This window comes from Electrophorus electricus, chromosome 7, assembly GCF_041902795.1.
Source record: "Electrophorus electricus isolate QZ-2024a chromosome 7, ASM4190279v1, whole genome shotgun sequence".
NCBI lineage: Eukaryota > Metazoa > Chordata > Actinopteri > Gymnotiformes > Gymnotidae > Electrophorus > Electrophorus electricus.
In genome coordinates, this window is record NC_137503.1 from 32,330,001 (window position 1) to 32,351,591 (window position 21,591).

Below are 21,591 nucleotides of genomic sequence, written 5' to 3' on the forward strand. Positions count from 1 at the left end.
TTCTAATCTCATAAAGGAGGTGGAGTCATGGTTAAGTCAAAGGCCGAGCATAGCTCCTATCTTTGACCCCACAGTGGCTGATTGCAGTAGATTGTCACATCCTGAAAACACCTAGGTAATCTTCACAACAGGTCAAAGTGCACAGGGTAGTAGTTGTCACTTCATCTCTGAGCTGCAGGTCAGCTGGCCAGAGGAGTTTGGACGCGTGGTAGGTAATAATTGATACATCGGTTCCAAAACTCTTCAAAACTTGCTTTTGTTGTCGCCTCCAATCCTTGATAGGCCAAATGCAGAAATGCAGGCATCTCGCTGCGCCATGCGGAAGCAATTAGGGGTGGTCAGGCCAGCAAAATCCAAGGATATGTAACCAAATGGCATGGCATTAAGAATTCCTTTGATTTGAATAAGAACTGTTCTTGACGCTACCAACTTACTGAGCATCAGCTACTAAGCATGGCATCTTAGGCCAGTTCTCAGTAACGAGGGTTCTTGATTCCACCAATGACGAACCGGAGCCATGTCCTCAGAAAGGTCTCATGTTCCTTCGTCCACAGGAGTCATAAGCAGAGGTAAATCCTCTGGGTCATCCCAGTCTTGCTTCTTTTCCCAGAACGTTTTCGCCAGTGCTTTTGACTTGTTAGCGTAGGGAAAAATGTAAGCAAGAGGCTCATGTTGACTAGCCAGAATTTGGTAATATTCCATACTGTGGTTAGTGAAAGGTCCACAGTCCTACATTTGTACTACAACTTGTCAGACTGGCAGTGCCAGTGTAATGTGAGTGTTTGTTTACTCATAAACATCCTGCTGACTAAGCTAGAACTCATAGCTGTCTGATCTGGTCTGTGAAGGAAGATTAATCACAAATGGATCATTGCTTGTTGACTTTATCTATCAATTCTTTGGCCACTGATCCTGGGGGTAGACTGTGTCAGCGTAAAATCTACCCAATGTCCTCCCCAGGCTGGCTCACAGAGGACATGCTTTTGTAATGTGAAGGGAATGTAAGTTGTCCTAAAATACTGGGGGTCGGATGTCGTGTTTTAAGTCCCTCCAGAGAAAATGGAGTAGGGGCCATTACAGTTATATTCAGACAGAGACCTTTGTACTGGAAAGAATAATCATATACTACCCTATTCTTGGCAATATCCTGTATCATATGATGAGCAATGTACCAAATTGTTCTGCCTGACCTGACTTTAGCTTCATGGCATAGCTGAACCTTGGTTTCTGAATCTCTGACTAAGATTAAGGCAGGGCCAGGCAAGGTTTCTTGGTCAGTTTGCGCTCCATACTTCTCAGCAGTGGTAGTACGGCCTTCTTTGGTGAGCACAAGACTAGCATGTTCTGAACTCTCAGAACCTGACTCCATCTATGCCCACTATACCATTTTGTCTTGAGGGAGATTCTCTAGGTCTTTGTCCAGCTTGGGCCTTGTCACCACAATTGTATAAAAAGCAGTCATTACCGCCTCCCTTTCTCTTCATTTATATATTTTTTTTGTTATGGCATTCAAACAAATGTGCCAATCTGCTCTGCTTTTTTGTACTGGTTTGTTTTTGGTTCCTCTTTATTGTTATTCATTTAGTTGCCTAAATGCTCATTGTTTATTTAATAAATTCAGTTTTTATTTAAAAAGCTCTTGCTGTTTGTGTCCCCTTTACTATGTTGTGGTCTTGGTAAACGAGCTGGCCATATTGGTATTAAAAGGAAACTGAACACAAAGTGCAAGCATCTTCAAGGTCTTCACATCTTTATTATTCATATTTGGACAAACCGTGTCCTCTGTTTACATGTTGCAAGACATATGGGGTTGCCCATACATCTTAGTGAGAGGCTGCATGGTGTCCAAGTAAGGGTGTCAGGAGTTATTGTACGAGTCTGCCACTGTGATGCCTTCCCCAGGTGATGGTGATAATCTGGAACTTCAGTGGGATCTTCTAGAAGAAGGTTCTCCAACAGTATACTAAGCAGAATAGCAGAGCAGCTGGTCACTTCAGCAGAGCAATCATTTTTGGTCTGCTGAAATAATGATAGGCTTGGGACTTGCCTCACATGCATACACTGGAACATTATCTCCATCAAATAACTGGGTATTCAGCTCTGAACAAGATAACTTTCATGGGGCAGATCTCGATATTTCTGATTCCTCAGAGGAGGATCATCTGGGTTGGAGGTGATGCGAAGGTTTATGAGAATATGGAGACTGACTCACCGGTGTGGACACACTCAAAGTGTAGTCAATTATCCAATTGGCATCACCCAAGTTGGTAAATGGATTGGGGCGGGTGCTTTCATGTGGCCTATTCCACAACCGCATTGTCTGCAAGGTCTGCAGTGTCTGCCTTATTTATTGTCTACTCCAGACAAGAAGAGCTTCTGGCACAGAACAAGACAGCTTCTATGCAGTCGTTCAATATTTGCTAACAATTTATCATCCAAAGTAAATGCTTATTCTAGGGATCATGAAGTACAAAAGTTTTAAGCTGACACATAAAACTTTATCTGGGCATTAAATTATTTGCATGTTCAAGCACTACATAACACAAAAACAGTAATACACTGCGATATTGCTGGAAAAAACATTGATGCAATAAAAGTAAGTTGGTTCCCAATGTTTCCTGTTTTTGACTTACAAAACAACTTTTACCAGGTTGGGGACTTCAAGCACCCTGTAACACAGTTAAGACTGAGCAGGACTTCCCGGCAGAGCTGTTTGGAGTCACCTGGACAACAACAACAAAATACAGTTCAAAGACCGAAATACCTTTTCATTAAGTTAATGAAATGGATCTTCCATCCCCAGTTACCCTTTTCACTGTGGTGACTGCAATTAAATTGGGCAGGAATTACTCCCCGTATCTCCATACCGACAGGCAAACGAACTATGTGATTATACAGTCATGTTCACAGTGCTCTCTAACATTGGAGTGAATGCAACCTCTGCTTTTTTGCTGTAAAATTTGCTTTGTTGATGGAACATTTTGTAATTTTCATTGCTAAGTTCAGTCCATAAAACGGGTCGGCGAAACGAAAAGCCCTTGCGCAAGCGCAGAGAGCTCTGGGTGCGCTGTGTTGCGGAAGCTCCGTTTCTCAACCTGGCCCACGTGGGTGCATGGCCGCCTGTGGGAGCGAGTTCTGCGGTCAATGTAGTCTAGTGGCGGAGGTTCCCCTTCAGGTTGGCCAATCTTCGAGACTTTATAGCAATTGGAAGGTAAGATGTTCGACCCTTTCCCCAATATAAATAGAACTTTGTTTTTCTAGCATGTGTATTCGCATCTGAAATACAAGTGCTAAAACTTGTCCCAAAGTTTCCTGTGCACTTAGGGGTACTAGCTAGTTATGTCTTTAAACTACGGGTGCCAAGTCCGCTGCTGGTGAAGGGTTTAGGTCCAACCCCAGTCTAGCACACTTGATATAGCTAGTTAATCAAGTCATTTAGTGGCTTCTTAATACTAGAGTGTTAAAGAGTGTTGGAAATCAGCAGGGCTGTTGATCACCAAGGACCGGACCGGGACCCCTCAGCTTTAAACAGAAAGCCTAACTCGCTCACTATTTGTTGACCAGTCCTTGTGTAACAGGCCTTTTCATTAATTCATCAAACTTTCAAACCAGCGTTAGTGTAACATTTTAGTTACAAAAACCCCACAAATTCCTTTCGAACTTTGCTAAAACTTGCTTATCAGTTTACTAAACACTCCAGACAAGATTTTGCATGCAGTTGTGCACTTTGTAATGTAAATGGTCATTGTGACCTGTATAATTCTACATTTGTGGTTATCTGAATGTAAATGTATTAAGCCAAAAAGGTCTGTTTTTATTCCTGTCTTTTGTGAACTGACATTAATTTAACGATTTTGCATTAGAGTGATCTGTCCTTATCCACAAAACACTGATTTGTAATGTTGATCACTGTCACATGTGTGATCCTTCAATGACATGGGGTCAGTAGAGGAGCTTAAACTGAAGACCGTGGTAACTGTCAGGGTTGAGGTTGAGGGCTGCGTGAACCATAACTTGAAGCTTTGTGTCACTAGCAGTGTGGTTCAGTTTTGTGGTGTTTTGACTTAGACTTATTCCTTTGTGTCTCTCTGTCCATGTCTCTGGTTCCCAGGACCATGCCTGTTTTGCGGTTCTACAGAAGGGAGGAGTCTGCAGAGGGGCGTGTTTTGCGCAGGGTCAAACTGCTGTATCCACAGGTCACCATATCGACCGAGCTCTGCTACAATGTTGACGTTAATGGTGAGATAATAGCCTCAATTGACAGCAGTAGAAGTTTCTTTCTATCGTTGCATGTACATTCTCTCTCTCTCTCTCTCTCTCTCTCTCTCTCTCTCAGATACTAACTCTGTGCGTGAAGAGCAGAAGGATATCTTGCGCTGGTTGTTCAGTCCTCCTCAGTCCAAAGGTCTTTCGGATGAGCCCACACTCCGACCTTCCGCCCCAGGAGAGAGCCTAGCAGAGATCGGCCCTAGGTACCTAGCCATAGTGTGAACACCACAGTCCTGACCGCATATGATTCAGCTTCTTTGTTCCACAATATTTATAATTTCTTGCACATTCTTGCTCTCTATTGCCCCTGTAGGCTGAACTTCTCCACTGCCTGGTCCACAAACACAGTGTCCATCTGCCAGAGTGCTGGCCTGGGTATGGTGAGCAGGGTGGAGCTTTCCCGTAGACACCTCATCAAGGTATGCAGCTCCCTTACTGTCCCTGAGTTGATCTATCTATCTATCTGTCTATCTATCTATCTATCTATCTATCTATCTATCTATCTATCTATCTATCTATCTATCTATCTATCTATCTATTTTAAATTTTTTTTTCTTGCTTGTCCATGGGGGAGTGCACATAGTAGCACTAGTGTGCTCTACCTCGCACAACACACTTCACCCACCATTGACCAATCAAAATTGCGGATGCCTTCTCTGCTCATCCAAAATGAACTGAAAGATTTTCCACCCCTTGTGCAAAAAGTGCTGTATTTGAGCTTGAAAGTGAGCCGTTTAGTTTCTGAAATGTTTATTGGGCGTCTTGTTCTTTTTCACTTTGTGTAGTTTTGCCATATTCTCACTGTCAATTGTAGTTACAGGGCCTCGACCATTCAAAGAAATTTTTTTCCAGTGTGTGTTGTGGTGCGCCTCCTCATAACGCCTCACATGCTTGAGCTGTTGAGTGAGACCTTCACTCGAGTGCTGGGTCAACGTTTCTCCTTCAGTGATGCTAAATCTTCAGATAGTTCTGACACCCAAGTGGGCTTGAGATTTTTCCCTCTTTAGCAAAAAGGGATGTTGGGATGTTCATAGCTTCTGCCTTTCCACCCGTTTAAAACCCCTTTTCTTTTGGTTGGTCACAGAATGGACCGGAGAAGGACACAGAGATGGAGAAGCTGATTGGGCTACTGTATGACAGCATGACGGAGTGTGTCTACCCTCAGCCCATTGCGTCTTTCTCTGTGGACATACGGCTACAGGATGTGTTCGAGGTTGACATTCTGGGCGAAGGTCGCGCTGCTCTGGAGAGAGCAAACAACGAGCTTGGTAAGCGATGGCATGGCCACTACCCCACATCCTCACCATGTGTGTCTTGTTAAATGTAGTTTCATTTTCATCCTTTCCGTTGGATCATCTGTCACTATTTGTGAGGGCCAAAGACGATTCTAACTGAGGCAAACTAGTCACATGATGCCTAACATGAGGAGAATAATAGACATGGCAGGATGGGGAGGAATTTATTGGGTCACAAGAGATATATATATATATATATATATATATATATATATGTGTGTGTGTGTGTGTGTGTGTGTGTGTGTGTGTGTGTGTGTGTGTATGTATGTATATATATATATATATATATATATATATATATATGTATATGTATGTGTATATATATATATATATATATATGTGTGTGTGTGTGTGTGTGTATATATATATATATATATATATATGTATATGTATGTGTATATATATATATATATATATATATATGTATATATATATATGTATGTGTATATATATATATATATATATATATATATATATATATATATATATATATATATATGTGTGTGTGTCTTAACGTAAGAGACAATGAATGACTGTGAGTGGAGGGAGAAAAACAGCCAAGAAGCTGGTTACATTAAAGCTTGTTTTTTTATAACAGTGTATAACAATGTACTGCTCACGTGTTTGGACTTAATTTCTTGTTAAGCAGGAGCTCTGTGTTCATGTACTGTTGTGGAGAATGTTTCTGTTATAAGCAGTGTGGCATCATCTGTCCTTTCTGTGTGCCTCACATAGCCAGACTGACTCATATAACCATCTGTTACACGAGGCTGTAGCACACTGACATTTTATCATTTGCTAAACATATCAAAGTATTTCTGTTTGATTTGAACGGCCTGTCTTTTTTGCACTGATCTCTTTTTACCCTGGTCGACGGCGCATGTTTGCTGTGTGTGTTTGAAAGCAGGTCTGGCATTTGACTCCTGGGACCTGGACTACTACACAGCAATGTTCCAGAGGGTGAAGAGAAATCCCACTAGTGTAGAATGCTTTGATCTGGCACAGTCCAACAGGTGAGGAGCCTGGGGGAGGATGTCAGAAAGAAAGAAAGAAAGAAAGAGACTATTTTCTTTCTATCTTTGGTTTAATGCGCATACTTTCACTTCATTAAATTCATCGGTAACTTCATTCACACACATGTTGAATGTTGAATGTACTTATTTGGGGGGGGGGGGGAAAGAAATCATGTTTTCCTTCTCTTGTTCCTCCCACCTGCAGTGAGCACAGTCGCCATTGGTTCTTTCGTGGACGGATGTTGATTGATGGGCAGGAGCAGGATGACACTCTGTTCAGCCTCATCATGGGCACCCAGCAGCACAGCAACCAGAACAACGTCATCAAGTTCTGTGATAACAGCAGGTGAGAGGCACTCCCGAGTGGGTGTGGCTACAGGCATTGTCGAGATCACTGAAGACAGAGAGTGCAATAGGTGTGTGTGTGTGCACGTGTGTGTGCAGTGGCATTAAAGGCATGGAACTGGAGTGTATATTCCCAACTGACCCTGCGCATGCTAGCTGCTATGAGACCAGACGCACCACCAGACATGTCATCTTCACTGCAGAGACCCACAACTTCCCCACAGGTCAGAGCATTAGCACGGTTACCCCTGTCACTTCTCCAGGACTGATCACACTTTCACAGCTAGCCTTACAGTCCTCGCACCCCTAAAGCTTTAACTGACCTAGCTAACCGTCCGCAATCCGTGATGACCGAAAGTGAAAGAGCTCCCCTGTAAAACTCGAGTTAGCTGCTTCCCTGTTCTAGTGTTAACGTGAAGTGGAATGTCCTATGTGGATCCCAGGGGTCGCGCCATTCAGCGGAGCCACCACAGGTACCGGTGGCCGAATCCGAGACGTGCAGAGTGCTGGCCAGGGAGGTCATGTGATCGCAGGGACTGCTGGCTACTGCTTTGGAAACCTCCACATCCCAGGTCTGTCTGCCTTCCAGAATGCTGGGCCATTCCTCTTAGACTAGTTTATTTAACGTGTATAAGTGGATGTTGCATAAATGTATATGAATGTTGTTGCATGAGGGGTTGAAGTATCAAATACCGTAACGTACTAAATAACTCTCTGTTCTCTGGGTCTTATTTGAGTGCAGGTTTTCCCCTCGCGTGGGAGGAGCCTGGTTGGGAGTACCCCCTGAGTTTTGCCCTTCCCCTGCAGGTGGCTATAGAAGCCAGTGACGGGGCCTCGGACTATGGCAACAAGTTTGGAGAGCCCGTGCTGGCAGGTGCAGTGCTTCCTGTGTGGATATCCCACCTGATTCAGCGTGAACCTTCTGTTTGGCTGAAACTGCAAACAGTTAACAGTTTGCTTTCTTTTTTAAAATATCTTACATTTCTCTTTCTTTTTAAAAAAATGTTTTCTTGGTAACTTTTTATAAGGCTTTGCCAGATCGTTTGGAATGCGACTGGCCAACGGGGAACGTCGGGAGTGGATCAAACCAATCATGTTCAGTGGTGGGATTGGCTCCATTGAGGATAAACATGTGAAGAAAGAGGGGGTGGAGCCAGGTAACAAAACTTGGGAATAAATAGATTATCATGCTAGAAAATGGATTAATTAAGAAGTCCTGCAGACCTTTGGCATCAGTAATAAGGGATGTGGAACATGAACGCTTATTAAACGGTTGAAATGTGAGATTATGGAGTAAGAGGCCTTAGATGGGAGGGCACAGGGGCTTACTCTGGGTCTGTTTGTGTCATTAGGCATGGAGGTGGTAAAAATAGGCGGACCTGCTTACAGGATTGGTGTAGGTGGAGGGGCGGCGTCCTCGGTGCAGGTAGACACGCCCCTGTGCATCTCATTTGCCAGCACAGTGTTTTACTCAACGATTTCTTAAATTGAGAGTTGCAAGGGAGACTTTGGCTAAAGTGTGTGTGTGTGTGTGTGTGTGTGTGTGTGTGTGTGTGTGTGTGTGTGTGTGTGTGTGTGTGTGTGTGTGTGTGTGTGTGTGTGTGTGTGTGTGTGTGTGTGTGTGTGTGATATATATTATAAATAAAATAGGTGCAGGGTGATAACTCCAGTGAACGTGATCTGGGCGCGGTGCAGAGGGGAGATCCTGAGATGGAACAAAAGATGAATCGGGCTCTCCGGGCATGCCTGGAGAGAGCCGCAGGGAATCCCATCTGCAGCATACACGATCAGGGCGCGGGAGGCAACGGTAATGCATCCATTATGCTGTTAACCTTTTATTTTTAGTATAAGGTTGATGTGACATGGAAACCGTTACATTCTCTCATACTCTGAAACAGGCTTCACATGTGTAGTTCAACCAGTAATGATCTCCAGTTCACTTAATGGTGAAAAACGTGTTGAAGGAACTGGGTGTTTATTTGACAAGCAGAGCGTGAATGTGTCCTGTCATATAGGAAACGTCCTGAAGGAGTTGAGTGAGCCTGCTGGAGCAGTCATCTTCGCCAGCAAGTTTAAAGTGAGCTTCTGCAAGACCTTTTATGTGGGTCTTCTGTACACTATCGAAACTGCTATCGGCTAAGTCACGATGTGCTCCTTTGCTCGCTCCTCTTGCAGAGAGGCGACCCCACACTGAGTATTCTGGAGGTGTGGGGGGCGGAGTATCAGGAGAGTAATGCTCTGTTGCTCCGCCCATCTGACCGAAGTTTCCTGGAAAGGGTGTGTCAGAGGGAGAAGTGCCCTGTTGAGTTTGTGGGTAAAATCACTGGTGATGGCAAGGTGAGTGTGAATTCAGGGCAGTGGTAGCTCAGTGGTTAAGGTACTTGACTTGCAATCGGATGGTGGCTGGTTCAAGCCGCACCACTGCCAAGTTGTCACTATTTGGCCCCTGAGCGAGGCCCTTAACTCTCAATTGCTCAAGTTGTACTCACTCAGAATTGTAAGTCACTTAGTATAAAAGCATCAGCTAAATACTGTAAATGTAAATTCTGTTTGACACTGTGTGTGTGTCTCTACATATCGCATCCTCAAAGTTGTTTTAGAGCAGTTTTCCAAAAATATAATGTTGGGCAGCATTTGTGTTTTTAAAGAGATGTTGCTCATTTCTGCAATCCAAAGTTGTGTGTGCATACGTTGTTTGTGGAGGTGATCCCAGATATCTAGATTCTAGACCTGATATAATTTATTCACATTGATTTATTCCGTGCAGATTGTTCTTGTGGACGATCTGTCTAACCAAGTGGCCAGTGGGCGGTGCCCTGTGGATCTGGAGTTGGAATGGGTGTTGGGGAAGATGCCTCAGAAGGTAAGAAAGAGAAAGGTTAAATCCATGAACCCGTGTCAGGTCAATTACATATGGTGCTGCTCCCTCTAGTGGCTGCTTTTGGAACTTCTGCCAAATCCAATTTGAACAATGAATTAACAACACTATAATGGTCCAACTGTATGCGCTACAGTATATCCTACATTGTTAACTGATAAATTCCCTCTTTCTCTTTGTTGCTGTGTCTTTCTGTAGGTGTTTGTACTTGATCGTGAGACCCCTTCTCTGCTGTCTCTCTCGCTCCCACCAGGCCTGTGTGTTCTAGCTGCTCTAGAGAGAGTGCTCAGACTGCCTTCAGTGGCCAGCAAACGCTATCTCACTAACAAGGTCCCATGGTTGCCCAGTAGTGACTGCTGATTGTGAATGTTCATCTAGTGTCTGATTGCTCCTAAATGTAGTAAAGGAGTGGTTGCTGGTCCTTATCCATCTAATACAGTACAATATGCACCCATAGGCCAAGGATTATGCATGTACCAGTCCATCAAGGCTGTTTTCAGTCATGCAAAGTTTGGTAAACATGTGAACATCTTGGTTCATTTTTCTTGACCTAGGTGGATCGTTCTGTGACTGGATTGGTTGCACAGCAGCAGTGTGTGGGGCCCCTCCACACCCCATTGGCTGATGTGGCTGTGGTTGCCCTATCACCATTCAGTCTCCAGGGTTCTGCCACAGCAATTGGAGAGCAGCCAATCAAAGGCCTGGTTTCCCCAGCAGCAGGGGCACGAATGGCTGTGGGGGAAGCCCTCACTAATCTGGTGTTTGCTCAAGTCACTGCTTTAAAGGTGAATTATTTTGAAAAAAAAAAGGTTTTATAAGACAAGGAAGAAATGCTAGACTGGGTGCCCTGCGCTAAATAAAAAAAAATTGATATCATTCTGGTTTCCCTTTAAATTTGTTGATAATTCTAAGTCTCTGTGTGTGTGTGTGTGTGTGTGTGTGTGTGTGTGTGTTCTCAGGATGTGAAGTGCAGTGGTAACTGGATGTGGGCAGCAAAACTGCCAGGTGAAGGTCTGTGTCTGTGGGAGGCGTGTGAGGCCATGTGCAAGGTCATGGGTCAGCTGGGCGTGGCCGTAGATGGTGGAAAAGATTCCCTTAGCATGGCTGCTCGTGTCGGTGGAGAAACTGTCAAAGCACCAGGTGTGTGCGCATGTAAACGCACATGCATGTGAGCGTTTGTGTAAGTGCCGAGTTATCGCAAGTGTCTTGAGTTCACAGGTGTGTTATGCGTGTGTGTTGATATGAAGTAGCCAAGCCCTCTTTTTGTGTTTCTTCCTCAGGCTCTTTGGTGATCTCCGTGTATGCTGTGTGTCCTGACATCACTGCTACTGTCACCCCAGATCTGGATGACCCAAATGGCAAAGGTCAGTGTAATGCCTCAGGAACCCTGAACATGTTATCCAGAGGACACTTACTCTCACGCTTATGCCAATAACACTCGCTCACTCTCTTGCGCTCTCTCGCGCTCTCTAGGTGTGCTGCTCTATGTCCCTGTGATTGCGGGTAAACACAGGCTGGGTGGCTCTGCCCTGGCTCAGTGTTATGGACAGCTGGGTGACCGCAGTCCAGATTTGGAGCATCCTGACCTGCTCTCTGCCTGTTTTAATGCCACCCAGACGCTCATCCAGGGTGAGGAGTTCTCAGGGCATATCCACTGTAGCACTAACTCCACCCATCTCCCCTTTTCATTTCCATGTTATTTTAGTTCTGGATTCATTTTTTCGTTGGTAGTTGATTTGCACTTGTTTTGAGTGTCTAATCCTGTCTGTGTGCGCGCGTGTGTGCCTTTTAGACCGTCTGCTGAGTGCAGGACATGATGTCAGTGACGGAGGGCTTATTTCCTGTCTGTTAGAGATGGCCTTTGCAGGGAACCGTGGTCTAGAAGTGGACTTGCCCTTTGCAGGGACTGGAGGTTAGCACAGGTCCTGCACATCGAGCTCTGTACCTGAGCCTGCAGTCAAGCCTGTCCTAAACCCTGCTGTGTCTCGCGCCCCCCTACAGTGATGGAGGCTCTGTTCTCGGAGGAGCTCGGCCTGGTGGTGGAGGTGTGCGAGAGTGACGTGGGGAGCGTGTGCCAGCGTTACGTGCAGGCCGGCCTCCTCTGCCACACAATCGGCACTACGCAAGGTTTTGGACCTGATGCCACGGTGAGGCAGCTGACCCTTCCCACAATCTCTCAGGCCTCCTGTGTGTGCTGTTCTTGTGTGTTTATACAGAACGTCAACCCCCTTGCCAGCCTTTTATGTCTGATTTGCCACACATACTGGTAATTTGTTTAATCTGATCCAGGGGATAAAAAGGTATGCACCCTGCTTTCCTAATCTAGTAGTAGTAATGAGCTTCGTTTATGTAGCACTTTTTAAAACAAAGTTTACAAAATGCTTTTGAGAAAGATACAGTAGAAATAAAATGTAACTTTGCACAGAGTTTTGAAATGGAGGGATAAAGGTAATGTTGAGGAATGAATTACAATTTGACTGAACGTTAAGTGTGTAAATCGATTAATATAGTTTGTTCTGATCTGGTCCTCTAGGTCAGGGTGAGTCTGTGTGGTCAGGAAGTGCTGAATGAGCGCCTACCCACTCTGAGGGCAATATGGGAAAGCACGAGCTTCCAGCTGGAGCGTCTGCAGGCCAATCCATGCTGTGTGCAGCAGGAAGAGGAGGGGCTGGCCACTCGCACCCAGCCATTCCTCAGGCTGACCTTTGACCCTGCTCAGGCACCCATAGTCAAAGAGCTTGGTTCGTTTGAACCCCTTTAATGCTGTATTTTATTGTATAAGAGATAAGCTGATTAAAGGAGATGTTAAGGTAGTGCTGTGTATCACAAAGAGAACCTGGCTGATTTGATGTTTTGAATTTATCTAATGATCGCTGCCCTCTGATCGTTGTTTTGTCGGTGTGGGGGTTAATGTGCAGGGGCAGGGAAGCCGCGGGTGGCAGTGGTCCGAGAGGAAGGCAGCAACGGCGATCGGGAGATGGCTGCGCCCCTCTTTGTGGCTGGATTTGAGGTAGACAAACGTGCAACACATGCCTGTAAATTCACCTCTGACCTCGAGGTTGCAATGTTGCAGGGCGTTAATACGACTTCGGTATAGGCAGTTCTTAATACAGTTGCTGAAGTTTAACTTGTGGAGATGCCTTCTCCTCTGTAGGGTTAAGAGACACGACTTCTTTGTAGGTTAGTGGGTTCAGTGATGTGACCTTTTTACTCTTTGCTATCTGCAGGTGTGGGATGTCACAATGCAGGATCTGTGCTCTGGCTCTATGACCCTTGACCCATTTCGAGCTGTTGTCTTTGTAGGTGGCTTCAGTTATGCAGATGTGCTAGGTTCAGCTAAAGGTGAAAACGCGCATCTATATCCAACACACATGGTCCCTCTGTCGCATGCTGTAAAGTGGTATTAACACACATGCAAATAGGTTGGGCACATAATATTAAATTCACTCATTTCTTTCCGGCCATGTACCGATAATGGACCAGTCCAACGTGAATACCTCAGTTCTGAATAACTTTTGCAATTCATGAAAAAGCTCGTTCTCTGTATGCGTCAGGTAAATGCATGTTTGTGCCTGTGTTATGTCTGCCTCTGTTTGCACCACGAGGCGTCCGAAACAGCCGTGTTTCACACCGTGCATGTCGAGCCATCCTATTTCTCATCTTAGGCTGGGCTGCCGTTGTGACCTTTAACCTTCGGGCCCGCAAGGAGTTTGAGCGTTTCCGGCATCGCGATGACACTTTGAGTCTGGGGGTGTGTAATGGCTGCCAGCTCATGGCTCTCCTCGGCTGGGTCGGGGGGACGAGCGACGGAGGTGGGTGGAGATGAGTCCCAACACAGTGAATTGGACGTTCAAATGTTCAGAGTGTTTATTTAAGCTCCTCCTTTTAAGAAGATTTTAATTTGTGCATCAGTATGTGACACAAATTGGGATTAAATCACTTCATTTCGTATATTGATTTTAATCCTAGCTTTCTTCTATCTCTTTCTTTCCTTTCTCCCCCCCCACTTTGTCTGTCCGTCCCTGTCTCATTACGTGGGCTGTAGGCTCCGATGTGACCCTGGCCCAGAATAAGTCTGGGCGGTTCGAGTCGCGGTTCGTGAGCGTGGCTATTCTGCCGTCTCCCGCCGTCATGCTGGACGGGATGGAGGGATCTGCTCTGGGTGTTTGGGTCGCCCATGGAGAAGGTCAGATTTCTGCACACATTCAGAACCACCTGTCCACACGCACTCAGTCGAACAAGCTGATCTCGGGTTTCTCTCCTGCATAGGTCTGCTGCAGTTCCGCTCCCCCGCAGCCCAGAACGTTCTGCTCAGCGCCTCTCTGGCGCCTCTGCGTTATGTCGACGACTCGGGAACCCCCACCGAGACTTACCCCATGAACCCCAACGGGTCCGCCCTGGGCATCGCAGGCATCTGCTCACCCAACGGGCGTCACCTGGCCATGATGCCCCACCCAGAGCGTGCCGTGCTGGGCTGGCAGTGGGCCTGGGCCCCCGGGCCCCTCAGGGCCTCTCTGGAACCTTCTCCTTGGCTTCGCATGTTCCAGAATGCTGCTGCCTGGTGTCAGAGCCAATGAGATGGAGAGAGGAAGTGTTATGGTTGTGGTTGTGCCTGCTGTACTGTCGACACCTAAAAACTACTCTGGTATGAGCTGCTTTGTACTGATGTTTACATGGACCCATAAAACAAACAAAAACAATCCTCTTGCACGTGACTAGCAGCCGTACTACAGAGTCAGAGTAAAAGTCATTTTCTGCAGCAAGGCGAAGGGTTTTGGGGCCAGTGTTTGCATTTTTACTTCAAAGAAACTCGTACAATTAAGTGATGAGGACCAAACCTTTTAGTCATTCGTCAAATTTTTGAATGGTTAAAAATGCTTCTGTTTAATTTCAGAGATGCAGCCTCATACAAAAATGTCACCTGTATGTACACAATTTCATCTTGTATTAGTCTGCAGTTTTTGTCCATTTTGGGAGACGTGGAATGAGTTCTGTCGGTCAGGAGCGCTGTCAGGAACAGAGTTGGCGCAGCAGCACAAGGCTAACCTTCATGCTGATGGTCTGGTGGCAACAGATGCGTGGTTAGATGGACAGAAGTGAATGAAACTGCTCAAGTTGCTTTATGGTTTTTAGTAGTAAATCCTGTATTGCTGTCTTCATCCATCGCACAGTTACATATTCCACTTGTGTACATTTGTGAAAATAGACATTGATTGATTAAATAATCAGACACTTGATAAGAACTTAAATTTGGTTGGTTGTGTTTCTGGTGTTATATTCTGAACATGTCTTAAAAGGCAAAAACATTCAGCATTATAGGTTTTTATTAAACATATCTGTATACAGTATGTGACCCAACACGTTTTAAAAATATGGTAAAAACTTGTTTTGTCTGAGGGTGGGCACAAGCATTGTTGGTCTAATGCAAGTAACTGCATTGAGCTGGATATTGAGAGCAGGGCCACCACATGTCTTGTTGGTCTTGACACAATGTAAACACCCCCCCCCCCCCAAAAAAAAATCACACACATGCATATACGCCCACTGTGTACCTTTTAATGGTAACAAAACATATTAAAGACTATACAATGAAATTCATTAGTGTCACAAAAAGGATTTAGAAATATTAGCTAAATAAAACCATGAATTATAACATATTACACACAATACCCTCTTCAAATATTGACATTTTACAGACAAAGAGTAGCTTACAATTTCAGTCATGTCAGTCAGGCGTAAAGAATCTTGCCCAAGGACTCTTAACTGTATAAGCGTAGTGCTCACCTGCTCAGAATGAGGGATTCATCCTCAGTCCCCCACAGGGGAGGCAGCGTTGTTGCCAACAACACTAGACCAACCACAAATTACTAACGTAAACAAGAGAGTATTATTTTACGTCCCTCAAGGCCAGGATTTCGAGAGTCAGTCAAAGAACTAGTAGTTACCAGGCAGCTTGAGGGGTCTACAGATGCTTACAGCTCTAGACTCTTATGTAATACTGATACTAGCTGTTCCTGTATTTTTTATTTGTTATTTTTTTGGTTGGTTATTGTTTTAAACATTTATATACTTTGTATCATATTTGTTTGTAGTTTAGCAGTCTGATCAGAAGGTGTAGGTAGTGCAGGATGTAAAGACTAGATGTCAGTTTGAGCTGAACTTCCTGACAGAGAACAGTGCTTTACACTTGATGTATCTGTGACATACTTCTGTGTTCCACCAAAACCGCCTGTTGATGTTCCTGTGCAGCAGTCTAATATATTTCCCCTTCACTACTAAGCCAGTTTGCAGAGTTCTCTTAATACCTATCAGACTTCCAGTGTCCTTTTGTTCCCTTTATTCATAAAGTGTTGGTCAGAATTCCGTGTGTTCTAGCGGTCCTCTCTGGCGCCATCTGCTGGATGTTAATGATGGAGATGAGAAGTAAGCAGACCACCAGCAGGTCGTCAAGGAGCCCCAGCGTCCCGCTGAAGGGCCCAGGCACGGCCCCCAGTGGGGACACCAGGGATGCGGCAGCGCCAAAGCCACACAGAGCCACCCTTAGCAAGAAGAGCCACACTAAGCCACCTATATTCCCCACAGCCCGGATAAAGATTAGCAGAAGGAGAAGGGCGTCGCACAGGTAATCGCTCACCTGAGGAGGAGGAAGGTAACGTGTCAGACACACCTGTTTCAGATAGTCTTGTAACCAGTGCGGTAAAATAACCTCCCCTTCCTGGGGTTTAATCATTCCTACCAGTAAAGTGTCAGTGCCCTCGCTATGACAGAGGAAAAGGCTGGGCCTGAGATCATGCCGTACAAATGTAATTATAGTTCCAGTGAATGTGAAAGTAAAAGAGTGCAATCGGATCTGTCTGTAACAGAGTGATGAAAACCCAGCGGGAAGCCATGTTGAAATGGTGCTCACCGTTCGTGGTGTCCCAGAATAGCGTTTGTTATAATCTCTAATGTGAATCAGCACCTCTCCCTGTGCCCTGTCCGACGTGCTTTCATGAAACAGATGGTGCATTACATTCACCTGGGAGAGACAACATGAAACAACACACATAAGAAGAGTAGAATGAAAAAAAACAAACGACTAAAGATGAACCAAAGATGAATACAGGCTGTGACGGATGCTATTTCACGCATGCACCAATAATGTGTACTAATACTGAATCAGGTCTGTGATCCTGTTTCCTGTAAATGAAGTTTGATAGGGTTACTACAGAGTGTAATGGGTGTGTCCTGTAGTATGCGTCTCGTACCTTTTGTCTGCACAAAGGACAGCTGATGGCATCTAGCCAGGAGCTGTGCTTCCAGTAGGATATAAGACAAGGAGCTAGAGAGAGAGATATGTTTATGAGAGATGTACTCAATAAACACTCATAGCCATAATAAACAATTGAAAACCATAAAAAGATACTGCATAACAAAAGTATTCCTATATTTCCCAGAATCCTATTGGCTGATCCAGATAATATAAAGCTGTACTACAACATTAATTATATTTCTTTAACTTTTGTGTGCACTACCTAATGTAATGTATGAGTTGGACGACTGACACAATGTATTTAATGAACAATATATTGAAGGTTTTTTTTGTGACAAGTCACATTGACACCTTTCTACTGGGGTTTTGGGTCAGAGTTCAAAATCACCAAAGCAAGACTTGCTGTCTTTTATGAAGATGAAGCAGGCATTATCAGGCTGCCTGTGTTGAACTGTCCTTGGTTCGGGCTTTTTTTATCACCAGTCTCAAGGTCAGACTTATCACGGATGCAAGAGGATCATGTACATTTGCATGCTGGAGTTCATGTTGACCTAATTAGATTTAAAATGCTGTGGTTTTTTTTCTTAAACTCCAGAATGTCAGTCTTTTTGGTAGCTGATGCATTCTAAGCTAATTTTCCTGAGAGTAAATACCGACTTTTACTTTCACTTCATTGTAGTCTGTAATCATTTTATGGATTGTGCTTAGTTTTTCATGTAAATATGGCATTAATGAGTGTGTGACAGAATAGGGTTATCTTCTAGTTTTCTATGAAACACCTTTGTGAGATGTGTAAATATTGGAGCAGAATACTTCTACTTTTATCTTATAATTTGATGGCTTGAAACAGTTGTTACTGTTTATTGGTGTAGTGTAGATATATCAAATGTAATATCATGCTCCCAACACACTTCCCAAAACGTATTTCCTTATTACTAGAGCGTGTCATCACAGCATTAATCAATGTTGCTCCCCCTCCCTCTCTCTCTGTCATTAGTGGCAGCAAAGTAAGTATTTATGCGGCCTATGTCAGGTTATTGTGAATACCATCGTTTCTACGGCAACAGTTATATATTAAACTCCACCGGCTGCTTTGTGGCTGAGTCAAATGACTCAGCTGTTCCATGGCATGCGAGCCTATCCCATACTGTCTGACTGGCCTGCTCAACCCATCTCAGATCACCGTACTCTCACAGAATCCTACAGTCAGACAGAGGGGTAAACCTCTGCCATATTGTTACCGTCTTGGCTGACCCCACAGTACACCACTCCATGCTTTCCTTACAAAATGTAACAAACCACAGCCATCTGGTTTCATGTTTTGTCCTGTTTTAAGATGACCCCTTTAGTTTCTATACCAGATACTGATTTGGGCGACCTTTTGATTTATTTATTTAACTAGGCTTGCAATGATGTCATTTATGCCATTTTTGTGTTTTGTGACAGATCCAGTTCTGATGCTGCTTTCTTAACGCAACATCGATACTGAATACAAGCCGAGACCACGTTCCATGTGCACTCTGTGTTAACATGCGAGAAAGCTGTAAGCAACATACTGTTGCTCTTCTGTTTTCAACGAATTACTGTACATTTAAGCCCATAAAACTAGGACTCAGAAGGTATATAGCCAAAGCATTCATGTGACCATTTGGTCTTGTATTGCATTGGCTGTGGTATTGGCCCAAGTACTTTAAAATGTGTGATCATCCTAATACAGAGTGCTACTGTTCCTATGTTGAACCCTATTTTTTAATTTTTCCTGTATAATTTCACATAAATACAGATGTATAGACACCATGGCAGTTTGTTAGATAAGCAATTAGAATTATAGTTGGTCCACATATTGATGAGGTTTCTTGATACATCCTAATGTCTAATAAGATTATAGATTATTATCCTCAAAAATTACTATGGAGAATCTGGAGCAGATTGTCTGAATAGAACTAGAAGCTCTGTGACGTGTGAAAAACACTACTCACCACAGAACAGATGCCCACAGTTGGTCTGTACAGGAAAGATGGATGAATGTAAACATACAGGACAGTGGACATCACTGTTACCTACAGATGCACATAAATGAGAGAGGTCCTGCAAAGCAAGGGGTTTAGAACTTTACAGGATATCAAAACTTAGAGACTAGGTGACGACAGCAGAAGCTTGGTCTTTTACTCATTCTTTGATTAGGGTTATACTGGGTTATACCCAGTGGTTATCAAATGTTCTATATTGTACTAGCTACTGGGTTAGTTATTAGTAATAAATGTTGTTCAGTGAGTTTGGTGATGGATATAACTATTGCCTTAAATAGTTATAAAATGGTTCATACAGATTTAACATAAAGTAATTATGTATCTACCTCAAAGGACTGTATCCCACTGCTACCTGTTGATCTAAATCCATGACAATATGCCCTGATTCTTGTGTGCACACCTGGTCTAAATTTTATTATTACTGAACAATGAATTTAACCAGTTGGCCACCAGGTCATTACACCTGGGTTAAGATCGGGCTAGAAGAACACTGCAAGAACTGAAAAAGGATTAGGTCTGTTCTAAATCTTAATAATAAGCAGAGAATACTTTCTCTGTCTCTCTCTTTGTGTTTTCTCACCTGCTGGCCTTGTGGCTTGTCATGACTACAGTGCTCTGTGACCCGCAAAGAAGACCTGCAAAAGTGTGAAAATCAAAACATTATGATTAGAGCAACGAACCCATTTACACCGCAGTAATATAACTGAGCTCAAGACTATTGTCAATGAAACATCCTGGCAAAAAATCCAAATCTTGCATGTTAAAAAAACAATCATAAAATGCTTAATCGCCAAAGCATTCAGGATGTCTCCACGTTATGAGCTTCATACAATCATGTGTAGTATCTGCTCGCCTCTGGAATTTGCAGATTCCAAACATTACTCACGACAGATAATACAGTGACAGCTTAGTGTCCTTCAAGGACTACTCTTACAAGCCTGTCCCATATTGTATCTCCCTCTGACTTCTTACAGAGGGCCTATCAACACACTGAAAATCACTAAGTGATTTCCACACACATGATGATTGATTATGTCGTAGCAGGTTTACTTATTTAATCCCTGCATGTTGTCCTCTCTGTGTAAAGTGTTTGATGTGATGGGTTGTGATGACAAGCACTCTGCTGTGAAACAGTTTAATAATATGTCACTTCGCCTCATCACTAATGTCTGGCTGCTCACACAAGTACACAACAATGGCTGAACCTGTGAATGTGTAATAAAAAACAATTTTACGGATTTTATTCTCAGTTTGATTCAAATGTTTCAAGTAATCATTTTTAGGGTAAATGTAAAACAGTGCAGAATGCAGGCAAGATACTGTATAAAGATGTAAAGAAATCACTCATATTATAAAGTAGAAATAAATCACTGACCAATTAAGTCACGTACCTGTTGTACGAGTTGTGACAGGTGTGCATGTTCATGCAAGTCTGTCTTGAGGCAGAGACAAATGCTGTCTGACTGCATCACTGTACACCATAAATTTGACATGCAAGTCAATCATTAACTAAATCTTTGAGATCCTCTCAGAATGTCTCTTTTGTATGCAAGGTAACTCTGGGAGCAACCTGTTACATACTCAAAGGGGGAAAATGACATGTATGTTGTATGTATGTTGGTATATGGAATGGCAATATGGTAGTTTCTTGTCTTATTAGTAATAACAATCCAGGAAACGGTTCCCTTCCCGTCATCTGCTAGGAGTTTTTCTATTTTGATCAGGTGACCACATACGCAAGGTCAAAGACTATCTGTCATACACGTACTCAAACAAAGTGGGCCAGGCCTAATAAGGTCAGCCTTTACCAACCATTTAATCACACGTCACAGTCACTGAACCTGAAAGAATGTAACATGTTAAAATACACTTAAACGCTAATTAATATCCCAAATATGCTTTTTAATTAAGAATGGAAATGTTACAAGTCGCAGTGGAATTGTTGATCAATGCAAGGTTATTAAAGTCTGAAGTGCAGGTCAGTCTGGTGAGATGCATAAAACCTGTTAACCGAAGTGTTTGATGCTGTACTAGAATAGAGGTGATATTTAGTTTTCTTGAACACTGCTTTTATACTCCTTATGTTTTTCATTCTTATGTCAGTGTGTATGCTGTAAAGAGACAGCCATTGCATTGTTGTACTACATATGTATAAGGATTCTAATATATATGTACACACATATGGCCATCAGTTCTTTACTGATGACTTGAAAATGTGTCAATAATGAACAAAAAACAACCTAGGAAGTGTACTCAAACTGGTACTAACTGGGTGATTTCTGTTTGCTTTTTATTTAGATATTCTTTATTATATCCAATCAAAACAGAACAAAAGCAAAGTCATTATGATTTCATAACAATGCACAGACATGATTGAATAGCTTCTATGTTCCTGAGCTGTGCAACACTCCTCCACCATCCTCCTAACCTTACCTAATGTGGAGTCTCTCGCCTACATGTCTCTCTGGCTACTAATTAACTTTCACATTTTTTTTTAAGGACGGTTAAT

The 21,591-nt window shown here is 43.5% G+C and overlaps 2 protein-coding genes and 1 long non-coding RNA gene across 3 annotated transcripts; 1 reads left to right on the forward strand and 2 right to left on the reverse strand.

Moving 5' to 3' along the window:
• Positions 1 to 1,772: 1,772 nt before the first annotated feature.
• LOC113591325 (uncharacterized) lies at positions 1,773 to 2,976 on the reverse strand. Its single transcript, XR_003412184.3, has 3 exons — positions 2,808 to 2,976; positions 2,634 to 2,723; positions 1,773 to 1,963 (listed from the first exon to the last, which is right to left on the reverse strand). It is a non-coding gene; the product is annotated as an uncharacterized LOC113591325 (long non-coding RNA).
• A 100-nt stretch (positions 2,977 to 3,076) lies between these two features.
• Positions 3,077 to 15,043, forward strand: pfas (phosphoribosylformylglycinamidine synthase). Its single transcript, XM_027031806.3, has 29 exons — positions 3,077 to 3,211; positions 4,112 to 4,239; positions 4,337 to 4,472; positions 4,583 to 4,688; positions 5,354 to 5,537; positions 6,472 to 6,577; positions 6,783 to 6,923; positions 7,022 to 7,146; positions 7,366 to 7,494; positions 7,665 to 7,796; positions 7,951 to 8,079; positions 8,275 to 8,348; positions 8,573 to 8,729; positions 8,938 to 8,999; positions 9,098 to 9,259; positions 9,690 to 9,785; positions 9,999 to 10,130; positions 10,355 to 10,585; positions 10,760 to 10,940; positions 11,081 to 11,164; positions 11,274 to 11,429; positions 11,593 to 11,712; positions 11,802 to 11,947; positions 12,334 to 12,541; positions 12,719 to 12,810; positions 13,028 to 13,142; positions 13,466 to 13,612; positions 13,846 to 13,986; positions 14,070 to 15,043. Exons 2-29 carry the CDS (start codon positions 4,116 to 4,118, stop codon positions 14,375 to 14,377), a joined length of 3,924 nt encoding a protein of 1,307 aa, XP_026887607.3. The 5' UTR covers positions 3,077 to 3,211; positions 4,112 to 4,115; the 3' UTR covers positions 14,378 to 15,043.
• Positions 15,044 to 15,162: 119 nt separating this feature from the next.
• si:dkey-183n20.15 (RING-HC_RNF170 domain-containing protein) lies at positions 15,163 to 20,594 on the reverse strand. The gene is made up of 6 exons (XM_027031801.3): positions 20,474 to 20,594; positions 19,663 to 19,717; positions 19,032 to 19,140; positions 17,048 to 17,121; positions 16,708 to 16,818; positions 15,163 to 16,434 (listed from the first exon to the last, which is right to left on the reverse strand). Exons 1-6 carry the CDS (start codon positions 20,506 to 20,508, stop codon positions 16,141 to 16,143), a joined length of 678 nt encoding a protein of 225 aa, XP_026887602.3. The 5' UTR covers positions 20,509 to 20,594; the 3' UTR covers positions 15,163 to 16,140.
• Positions 20,595 to 21,591: the final 997 nt, after the last annotated feature.

Excerpts from the sequence above, each read along its gene's own strand:
- si:dkey-183n20.15 (XM_027031801.3), bottom strand. The coding sequence starts at position 20,508 with ATGAACATGCACACCTGTCACAACTCGTACAACAG. Across the intron at positions 19,718-20,473 it reads TGTCACAACTCGTACAACAG|GTCTTCTTTGCGGGTCACAG; the intron begins GTACGTGACTTA and ends ACACTTTTGCAG. Across the intron at positions 17,122-19,031 it reads CTGTGGGCATCTGTTCTGTG|CTCCTTGTCTTATATCCTAC; the intron begins GTGAGTAGTGTT and ends CTCTCTCTCTAG.
- pfas (XM_027031806.3), top strand. The coding sequence starts at position 4,116 with ATGCCTGTTTTGCGGTTCTACAGAAGGGAGGAGTCTGCAGAGGGGCGT. Across the intron at positions 11,165-11,273 it reads GGATGACCCAAATGGCAAAG|GTGTGCTGCTCTATGTCCCT; the intron begins GTCAGTGTAATG and ends CGCGCTCTCTAG. Across the intron at positions 12,542-12,718 it reads ACCCATAGTCAAAGAGCTTG|GGGCAGGGAAGCCGCGGGTG; the intron begins GTTCGTTTGAAC and ends GTTAATGTGCAG.